This window comes from Sphaerodactylus townsendi, linkage group LG01 (assembly GCF_021028975.2).
Source record: "Sphaerodactylus townsendi isolate TG3544 linkage group LG01, MPM_Stown_v2.3, whole genome shotgun sequence".
Lineage (NCBI taxonomy): Eukaryota > Metazoa > Chordata > Lepidosauria > Squamata > Sphaerodactylidae > Sphaerodactylus > Sphaerodactylus townsendi.
In genome coordinates, this window is record NC_059425.1 from 176,032,588 (window position 1) to 176,043,742 (window position 11,155).

The window sequence follows — 11,155 nt, forward strand, 5'->3', positions numbered from 1 at the left end:
TTGACACCCTTTAGCCTTGAGGGCCCATTATTTGACTCCCAGGGATTCCCGCTCCGGTGGACTGGTCATCCCTGGCGCGCTCTTCATTGGCCTCTCCTTTTCGCTCTACGGACTGCACCCGTTCGACCCCCATCCCAGGCGTCGGATCCCCCAGGAAATGTCCCGAGGCCCCGAACGGAGCGCCGCCACTCTTCTTCCTCTCCCTCCAGCCTCTGTTACAAGCGCGCCTCCGCAGTCCTTCGCCAGGCAAGCCCTTTTTGGGCACGCCTGCGTCCCGGGGCGCCTCCAGAGCGCAGCCATTGCGCGCGGCGGGCATGCCCTGAGTCACCCGTTTTGTTCCAGCTGGGGGGCCGGGAAGGGGGTGGGCGTTCCCGGCAGTCCCTCCCCGGTCAGCCCGAGGCCAACCTGGCGCTGGAGAGAGAGAGAGAAAGAGGGCGGGCGGGCGCGACGCAAGGGGCCGGCCGCGGGAGCGCGCGTCGCCGGCTCCAGGCTCCTCCCTTGGCGAAGGGGCTGCGCGCTCGGGAGGCGAGAGAGCCCTTGATGGATTGAGCCGCAGTCGCTGGGCGGGCGGGCGAGGCTGCCGGGCTGCCGGGCGATGCAGGGGGAGCGGCTGCCGGCCCGGCCCGCCGCTGGAGGCAGCTGAGCCGGGGAGGGGCGCAGCGCCGGCTTTGTTCGCAGCCTCCGGGTGGCTCTCGGCGGGACGCCTCTCCTGCTCTGCACCGGGGCCGGGATGGCTGGCGGCGGCGGCGGCTGGGCGTGCTAATCGCCGGCCGTCGGGGCAGGGGCCGGGTGGGGCCCCGCTCGGCTCCCGGTCCTGCCGCCCCTCTGCACCCCCTCCCCTTCCCCGGCGCGCCGCCATGGGGAACCTCTCCTCCAACATCTCGGCCTTCCAGTCGCTGCACATCGTCATGCTGGGCTTGGACTCGGCGGGCAAGACGACGGTGCTGTACCGGCTGAAGTTCAACGAGTTCGTCAACACGGTGCCCACCATCGGCTTCAACACGGAGAAGATCAAGCTGAGCAACGGCTCGGCCAAGGGCATCAGCTGCCACTTCTGGGACGTGGGCGGCCAGGAGAAGCTGCGGCCGCTGTGGAAGTCCTACAGCCGCTGCACCGACGGCATCATCTACGTGGTGGACTCGGTGGACGTGGACCGGCTGGAGGAGGCCAAGACGGAGCTGCACAAAGTCACCAAGTTCGCGGAGAACCAGGGCACGCCCTTGCTGGTCATCGCCAACAAGCAGGACCTGCCTCGCTCGCTGCCCGTGGCCGACATCGAGAAGCAGCTGGCCCTGCACGAGCTCGGCCCGGCCACCGCCTACCACGTCCAGCCCGCCTGCGCCATCATCGGCGAGGGCCTCACCGAGGGCATGGACCGCCTCTACGAGATGATCCTCAAGCGCCGCAAGAGCCTCAAGCAGAAGAAGAAGCGGTAGGCCAGGCCCGGGACTCCTCCGCGCTGCGGCACCCCCACGTGCCTGGCCGGGAGGACCGAGGAGGAGGAGGCCCCTGGGACCGCGGGAGGGGGTGGCCTCCTGGCTGGCCGGCCTTCGTGGGGCGAGGAGCCCGGGCCCACCTCAGCCCCCCACCCCCACCCCAGGCCCGGCCACTGAGGAGCGACCCTCCCCTTGAGACCATTTCTTTCTAGCAGGGCTAGAAGCTGGGCGGGAATGAGGTGGCTTCGACCAGCTGCTGCTGCTGAGGGGGGAACTGATAGACATTATTGCCTCATTGCCACCCCCCTGCAACAAAACCCCCTCTTGAAGATGGCACTGGGAATAAAATGGGAGATGGACGCCGGGTGTCATGACAGGGCCGGACTCTGTTGCCACTGGAGGAAGGTTTGGTGCTCCCACAGGTCATGTGCGCACGAAGAGCCAGAGTGGAGAGATATTTGGGGGGGGGGGGGGCGATGCTGTGATTTGAGGTGGGGGGGGGGTGAGGGCTTGATACATAAAACGCACATTGAAGAAAAAAAAAAGGAAATCCGGTGCTCGCCTTGTGGCTCTTTGTTGGAAGACTGAGAAAGGGGCTTCCCCCACACAAAGGGGTGGCTTCCCAGGCCTGCCAGTAAGCAAACTGGGTGAAATCGGTGAATGGGGGGGCCAAGTGGTTTGTATACTCAGTGGGAAGCGTCCTCTTTCATTTGAGGGGGGGGATGACCCCCACCGGAGCCAGAAGGTGGAGGTGGGGCTTTCCCCCCTTTGCAGGGTGTCAAAAAGCGTGGCCAGAAGGTGGGCCGCGTGGGCCGTCCTGCCAGGGGCACCCGTGAATTTCCTAGAGGAAAAAAGAGAATTCTGTATCTTAATTGTGTGTGATGTGAGTGGCAGGTGTGTCGGTGGGCAGCCGCAGCTGCCTGGTGCTGCATTTGGAACATTTTGCTGGGAAGAGCCCGGGTCTTTCTTCGTGACGAGCCCTTGCACTGTAGCAATAACCAGGAAAACTGTTGTCTTATATGCCTACTCAGTGAAATGTCCAACTGCAGGCATATTGTGTTAAGTTTTGTTTTCTTTTTCCCCCACATTGCATTGGAAGAGGTAGAGCTGCATTTCAGTTGCATATTCATATCCTGTTCTGGTGAACTAGAGCACACACACCCCCTCCCTGGAGCAAGGTGCGCGGGGGGGGGGGGGGGGAACCAAGAAAGAATTCAGCTGAGCTGGTGAATGTACAAGAAGATTCTGAGCCAAGTGAAAAATACTCGGAGAAAATTACTTTCTCCAAACTTGCAAACATTTTACTATTCCTCCCCTCCCCAATCTGTTCTTTTAAATTGGTGGTTCAGAGCTGTTGGCTGCTAAGGCTTAAGAATAAGAAGAGTTTGGATTTATACCCCGCCTTTCTCTCCTGTAACAAGACTCAAGGCTGCTTACAAACTCCTTTCCTTTCCCCGCAGTAAACACCTTGTGAGGTAGGTGGGGCTGAGAGAGTTCTGAGAGAAATGTGACTACCCCAAGGTCACCCAGCAGGCTTCATGTGGAGGAACGGGGAAACAAATCCAGTTCACCAGATAAGAGTTTGTTGCTCACGTGGAGGAGTGGGGGATCAAACCCAGTTCTCCTGATTCGAGTCCACTGATCTTAACCATCACACCACACCACACTGGTTCTCTCAGAAAAAAAGCGAATGTAATTCAAAAGTCCAGAGACCTCTCAAAGCCCAACAATGCTTATTCCAGCATGAGCTTTTGTGAGTCGGAGTTCACTTCTTCTGTGAAGAGGAAATCCTTCTCCACATTTTTATGAGGGAAGTTACCGAATGGGTGGGGAGTCTGGAGTAAATGTTGTTAGTCTTTAAGCTGCCATTGAGCAACTGATGTATTTTGCTACCTTAGACTCACACAGCTATCCTTCTGAAGATATAATCCATCCCTGCAAAACTTTCATTGATTTTGGCACAGTAGAAGAAATCTGGTGTCCTTGGCAGCGATCCTATAGGCAAGATCCTTATCGTGGAAGCAAGCCAAATTTAATTCAGCAGGATTTAGCTGTGAATAAGCAGGCATAGGATCTTGCTGTGAGTCTGGAATTCTTTTCACATTTATTCCTAAGTGTGTACTTCATTGAGCTCAAGGGAATTGAATCTGGCTGCACAACCAGCCTGCACAATCAGGCTGCACAACCAAGGACAGTATGGGTTGTATAGCAAATAACCTTTTTCTACAACTCTGCAGCAGTTAATTCAAGGGAAGCACATGAAAGAGTTGTCATCTATGCCTCTTAATTTCTGGAACCTAGAATATCAGCCTCCACCTTAAAGATATTTTTTAAAACAGCAGCGGAATAAGATTAAGTTGACACAAGGAGAAAGGAGGAAGAAACCAAAAGATTTCTCCTGGTCAGCAATGAATTCTCCTGATAAATTCTTGCAGAAATCAATATCCAGTAAGAGGTGCCAACTTTTTCCTGGCAATTCATCTGGGCCAATAATAGTTATACAACAACAAATGCTCAGAAAGTAAAAAGGTTTTTCCTCCATTGCTGTATTTTTTTTGGTCAGGAAAAGCTTTTGTCACTGAATAGGGGCTTGTTGTATAGTTGTTAATGGCACAAGAGCCTTGTTGGATAAGAAGCTGAGATGTCCTACAACTGAAATTATTTGCTTGCCTGAGACGAAAGATTTCTGTGCTCTTGAGTAGAGAGAGAAGTTCAGTGACTGGGCTGGTCCCATAGAGTTTCTGTTTTCTGTTTATTTTTTGTTCCACCCCCATCTCTCTCAAGCACATTTGTTACCTCATGACTGAGAGAGAATGTATTTATTTTGACACACTGTTTTAAGCCAAATGCTGTGTAAAACTTTTAAACACTGTTTAGGAGCGAGAAAATACTGCTGAGATCAAACTCCATCATACTGTAAAATGAATGTGTGTTTGGATTTTTTTAGAATGTTGACACAGACTGGTTGCTTGCAAGAATTAGAAACAATTCTGGTGCAGAACAAGTTGCTCAGGTGCTATGTGAGTGAGATGAGGTTCTCACAGGCCATGTCCAGCAATATTATTAAATATGCCAGTCTCGCTCTTGAACCATCATCAGACAGCCTGGCAATATGCGAGCTTCTGAGTTACGCAGAGCTCATTATCAGGCAAAATGGAAAGGATATCCCGTTACTTTTACTTGATAGAAATTCTGTATTACTCTGAAAAACCTCACATGTTTTCTGGGGCTTACATTGCAACTTTCTGTATCACTAAAATAAAAATATTTAAGCATATACCTTACCTTACCTGGCATGGGATGTACACATGCCTCACTTTTAGGGTTACTTTTTCAGTAGCTGAGAAAAGTGTAGGTAAGGTGGAATAACAGATCCATGGCTGCGAGTTCCTTTTGTAGAGCCAGTTTTTTTCAGTGCAAATGAGCTACCCCGAAGCAAACCTGACCAGCAACATCTTCAGAATATTATTCAGACAAGGGAGACAGTCTGGAGAAAACGTTAGCATCAAAGCTTTATGGGCGACCCCCTCCCAGGTATTTTGTCTTCTTCAAATGATGTCTGAAGATTTTTTTTTAGCAGATGTTACCAGATGCCTGTCACATTTCAGATGTTTCTTTCCACAATGCGCCAATTAAAGTATTACACTCAAGCAAAACAAGTGTTATGTTTTCATTTTGCTCCGTGTGTTTGGCCCTACCCTCTTTCCCTCTTCTCTCCTCCACGCCACCCCTGTACAGGCGGGAGGCTGCAAAATGGAATTAAGTAGGAAAGAATTTGGGGGAGGAATCCTAAATACTATTGTCTTCTCTCGACATGCTTTGGGAATGAAGGGAGTCCCATTGTAGACTGCTTCAGCTTTTTAAACATCGCTGCTGAAAAAGTAAGGTATATGGTTCTTTTATCGGAAGTTATTTTGAACCCTTTACAGAATTCCTGCACAGAAAAGACTTCTGTCGAAGAAGCAGCATTCAATTTGGATGGAGAACATAACGTGTGGTTTGGCATAGGAAATTATAGGCCAGGAAAGCCTAATTGCTTCTGTTTGCCCGCATACAATGGGATACCTTCATGCAGTAATTAGATGTGATGGGTGGCAGACAGGTGGCCCGCTTCTAAGATATTAGGGGATGTTTGTTCCTTGGAAGAAGTTTTGTAATGGATAGAGCAGCTCTCGGTGACTTATTAGTATAGTTTCGTCATATTGTTAGGTAGTGTTAGGTCTTGAACCTTGAAACAATAAACAGACTCTATGTTGTTGATCAGTAGTGTTTACTGAGTGGCTTCGAAGCCCCCAGCTTGTCAAAGTCAGTTCTGGCGAACCTGGCTTTTGCTACCCTCTTTATTCTGGTGTAAGTCCCCCCTCCCATTTTCCCAAAGAATGTGAGAAAGAGTTCGTTTGGAGCTAAGGCGTCCCAAGGTCGGCGATAGAGCTAAAGCCACCTGGTCTCCTGCTCCCACAGGACAACAGAAACATCCTGTTTCCCATGAGACCAAAAGTGTCTACTCGTTGTGTGAAGCCCCCAAAAGCAAAGATCAAGGAAAGAATGTCCCAAAGCAGTAATGGTAACATATATCTTGTAGCAATTGCATTGAGCTAAGAATGTATGCCAATCAACTAAACACAAACACCCTCCCCCCGCCCCCCCGAACAGGTAGCAAGATATTTCAAGGAGATCTAAGTTTAGTATCCTAATTCCAACTTGCAATGCAAACATAGCTGACAGATCCCTAACACTTATTAGTATCTTCAAAAAGGGGAGGTTTGAAGGATGTGTTGTCATCAAGTCTGCCTTTTGTTTACCTTCCTCTCTATCTGGGCAGCTGGAACCAGCTTCCAGTCACATGACTCAACGCTCATCTCCAATGCTGGGTAGAGAGCCAGCAAAGAAAGGTCAGGTATATTTTGGTGTAATGGCAATCTCGCTGGCAACGCAGAAAGAAACACATCATCCTTAATTGAATCAGGGCCTCTTAGTAAATCTGTTCAGAGAAACCTAGTGCAAAGTATCTGGCTACTTTAGCATTATTTATTTATATTTATTTATTTGTTCCACTTATATACCGCCCTCCCCCGAAAAATATTTACCATCACCCTTTCTCTGCAAACTTGAGGCAACTAGCAAAACAGCACGAAGTTGCTGGACAGACATTGCAAGTATTCAACAAGTTACAGATCAGTATAAAATTAAAACAGAATTAAAAGCCAGCACAGGGAGCTACAATAGTTTACTGTCCACTTTCGCATGCCTTCCCAAATGAAGCTGGTGAAGATGCCCCTTCATCTGTTCTGGTAAGCCATTCCAGATATTTGAACCCCCATTATGGGAATCAGACCAACATTTGTTGAGTTTGCACAACAAAGTAGATATTGGCCCTGGTTGCTCCTCATCTTGTTCTCCTGCCTCTCCTAGAGTGATAAATTTTGCAGTGTGTGTGTCTTGGATCATGCGCGTCTGGTACTGTTTTGGTGCAGCTGATGTTATTGTGAGTGCTTCAGGATGCTCAAGATTCCCACTTATAAACACCATGTGATTTCATTGTATTCAAGGGCCTCTGTACTGCTTCCACATTTGCACGAGGAGCTTGGTTTCTAATTCTTTAGGGTTTAATTGTTGCATGTTAGTCCATCATAGCAAAATAAAACAAAAACCTAGCAATGCCTGAAATGTTGTTGGTCTTTAAGGTGTCACTCGATTTTTGTTTTGTGATCCCTTATTCCAGGTATATAACCTACGCCAGTGGCTATTAGGAGTGAGAAACAGTGGAAAGAAAGTTCTTCCTCATTCTTAGGCTACTTTAGTGTAACACTGAGCAGGCCCTCAACACATAACCTTCCAGCAGCAAGTGGTAAAGCGGCAATTTGGACAAGAGGAGAGGATTCTTTCTTTCTCTGCTGGCCATTATTCCATTCAAAGACATGCATATTCTAGTGGTTTTCCTGTTATGATCTTCAAAATGTATATGATATGTATTTTATGCTGATGCCACAGTACGGTTCTCCAGATTCTCGTTTTTACTTTTTCTTGTCATCAAGTCACAGCTAATTTATGGTGACTGCATAGAGCAGTGGTGGCGAACCTTTGGCACTCCAGATGTTATGGACTACAATTCCCATCAGCCCCTGCCAGCATGGCCAATTGGCTGATGGGAATTGTAGTTCATAACATCTGGAGTGCCAAAGGTTCGCCACCACAGGCATAGAGTTTTCAAGGACAGAAACATTCAGAGGTGATTTGCCATTGCCTGCCTCTAATCATATCTCCAGTATTCCTTGGAGATTTCCCATCCAAATGCCTGCCAGGGTTGAGGCTAAGAGTGTGTGACTAAGTCGCCCAACGTCACCCAGCAAGCTTCCACAGCAGAGTGGAGACGAAGCTGGCTTTCCAAGTCCTTGTCCGACACCTTAACCACTATACCACACTGCCTCTTGTTTTTGCTACAACAGGCTAATATGGCTATGTCTCTGAAATCCACGATTCATTTCCTTCAGGATTAACTGCGTTCAGCTTGCTTCGGACCCTGATTTCATGTAGGTGTGAATTCGTGGGTAAAGTAATTTCTCCTGGTGGAAATTAGGAGATCTTGACACATCACTCCGTTCTCCTGGGATACATTGGTAAACAAAAGCAAATGTATATATTTCATTCAAGGAAAAGAGTGTTTAAAAATCCATGTAGTACCTTTCTTTAACACCAACTAAAATGTCTCCAAGCTGCAAGAGTTTGGGCCTTTCTGCACAAATTACCTAAAGTATTTTCAATCCCCATCCCTTACATTCGCCCCCTTGAAATAATCCATGGTGACTATTACTCGATTTTTCCTTCTTTTTTTTTTTTGAGTTCTGTGTTGAATCAATGCTTCAGAGCCTAGTTCTGTGATTCTCTACTTGTATATTCAATGCTTTGAGGATTGACCTCCCCAAATAAAAACAAACAGAAATGCTACAGATAAACAGGTAAGGGGGAATGCTCAGAAAATGGCGCTGAGAAAGAAGTTCAGGGAAGCAGAGAAGTGTGGGAAATGTAGTCAATAGATCGCACAGCAACTGAGGACATTTTCAAAGCGTTTCAACTGGGGAATCGTTTTAAAAGAGGATTCATTTAAAACATTTTGAGGGTGCAAAAAACAATGCAGAACTCCATGGAATAAATGTTTAATTTCCTGCCTCAGAATGTTTTAAAAGGTTTTATGCGGTGAGTTCTCCACAAGTCTTCATCAGGCTGGAAGTTTACAAAAAGTTCTGATTGAGGCCATGATCTTGCGGCTCTTTGCTTTTGTGTCATGCATATTTACAAGATGCTGGGGCATAGAGTCAAACAGTGTGTGATAACAGCAACAACCTCAATTGTAAGTATTCTGTCACACGAACACATGAAGTTACTTGAATCAGATCATTGTCAGTATTGCCTACTGAGACAAGACAGTGACTCTGCAGCATCTCAAGTGAAGGCTTTTCACATCACCTAGCACTTGATCCTTTTAACTTGGGGCGGCGGGGGGGGGTGCTGGGGATTGAACCTGGGTCCTTCTGCATGCCAAGCAGGTGCTTTACCACTAAGCCACAGCTTCCTTCTCTGAAAGCAATTGTGGCTGATACTTATTCTGTCCTGTTCCCCAGTGCAGAGGCGTGCTGGGGGAAAATGATGCCTGGAGACATCCATTCTCCAGGCGCCCCCTCCTATGCCTGGGGTGGGGTCCACCCCTGAGCCCCACCCCCTCCTGGCTGCTGGCTCAGAGCTGCAGCCGGGAGGGGAGGCGAGGCTTGGGGAGTCCTCTGGCTTCCTTGGCCCCACCCATGTCAATGAAGACGACAAGGCAGCAAACCAATTTTGCGCCCCCCCACGTGACCAGATCAGTGGCACCCAGGAACAGAGGGTACCCCCTGTCCCTAGGCAAATACGCCACTGCCCCAGTGCCTTCTAGGTCTATTTGACTGTCTAATCAGAGACAGGTAGCCTGACCTGCCCTTTAAATCCCACCGAATGAATTGCATACTGTTTTATGGAATTTTGTAGATCTTAAAAATCAAGATTATTATCTCTGCTCAACAGCAGTGGACAGTCCTGAGTTCTTTCTTATTTATTTCTTTATTTCTTTATTTCTTTATTTCTTTATTTGACTTTTATCCCCAAGGGGCTCCGGGTGGTGCCCAGGTCCAATTTTAGGATTAGACCTGGGATGCATGAGAATCAGAATTCCAGAACCGTGAAATGCTTTGTCTACTGTCGGAGTGGACAGGCTGCCTCAAGAGAACAACTTTTGGAGAAGCAAGTTCCCACTGGTCCCCTCCTGCCTAACATTTCTGAAGTAATTCCAGGGTACAGAATGTTGTTTGAAAGTGAAGAGTTGGGTGTGCCCCTGTGGCCCTCCAAAGCTTAGCTTACTTGCTGCTTACATAAACTGGTATTTCGCTCACCGCAGTAACTGGGAGTTAAGTGTGGAAGCAACAGGCAGTTCCTGTCTTTAAGAGAGACCCTCCAGATTTGGAGGCAGCCCTTGAATCAAATGGTATACTGCTTGTATGATCCAACTGAAAAAATGGATATTTGTCAATAGCAGCCACAACATTTGTTACTGCATTTGGTATGTCTGGGCTTCAACTGTCTCACAGTTCAGGGGACTGAGTGATGGAGCCAGAGACATTTTGACACACACTTCCATAAGCCATGTGGGCAGCAAAAGCAGAGTTGTGGCTGGTGTGTGGAATTTCTTTTCTGTCATGTCAAGAAATAGATGTCACTTGAAGATGGCTCTGAATTACCAGACAGTAATAGGGGTGGTGTGTGGCTACACAATCATGTTACTGTTTATAGTTTGGTTCTTCACAGCTACAGAACTTCCGGCCTGCCAAATCCACACAGCCTGCAAAATCCACAAAATCCTGTCAGAAGCAAAGAAGAAGGGCTAATAAAAATGTAAACAGTATCAACGGGATGTCATCTTTCTGTCTGAGAACCTGGAGTCAAAGGTAATGCACAGAGACAGTTACAACTTAATGTAGCTTTTGTGTATTGTTTTCTGAAGGGAATGGGAACTGTAAAAAAGAATACTGATTGAGTCTCTTGTCATGCACACTAGAAATTGACTGATTGTGGTCCCGAAGAGTCAGGTCTTCAACAATATGTCAAGTTCAGGATTAATTGGAGCCACGAAGTTCCACCCGGACTTTTGTTTCCTGTACCAGGCCGGCACTAAGAAAATATCAGTTAAGAACTGGTTTAATCTGTTACAAATAGGTGTACGTCAGCCCCATTGAAATTGAAAGAGAGTCCTCACCTGTTTGCCTCAAAGGAAACTGGATTGTGCGCAATATTTTGTTGCCATGGAAACTTACTTTGTCATGTCACTTGGCAGCCCTCATTGGTAGAAAAATTGAAAATTTGTACATGTGAACTGTAGAAAGAGTCTGAGTTGTACCTGTAATATTTGCAGAAAGGTGATGCTTTAAGGAGCCCTCCTCTGTGTGTGTGTGTGTGTGTGTGTGTGTGTGTGTGTGTGTGTGTGTGTGTGTGTGTGTGTGTGTGTGTGTGTGTGTGTGTGTGTGTGTATACAGGGTGTGTGTATAATATTATATGTAATGAGTGTATGTACATATATGTACATGTGAATGTGAATGCATGTGTATATATGCGTGTGTATATATATGTATGTGTGTATATACAGGGTGTGTGTGTGTATAATATTATATATAATGTGTGTATGTATATATATGTACATG

At 47.7% G+C, this 11,155-nt stretch overlaps 1 protein-coding gene across 1 annotated transcript; it reads left to right on the top strand.

The window, feature by feature from the left end:
- The first annotated feature begins 422 nt into the window (after positions 1 to 422).
- On the top strand, positions 423 to 2,640 carry ARL4C (ADP ribosylation factor like GTPase 4C). Its single transcript, XM_048500425.1, has one exon. The coding sequence runs from the start codon at positions 858 to 860 to the stop codon at positions 1,434 to 1,436; it is 579 nt and encodes a 192-aa protein (XP_048356382.1). The 5' UTR covers positions 423 to 857; the 3' UTR covers positions 1,437 to 2,640.
- Positions 2,641 to 11,155: the final 8,515 nt, after the last annotated feature.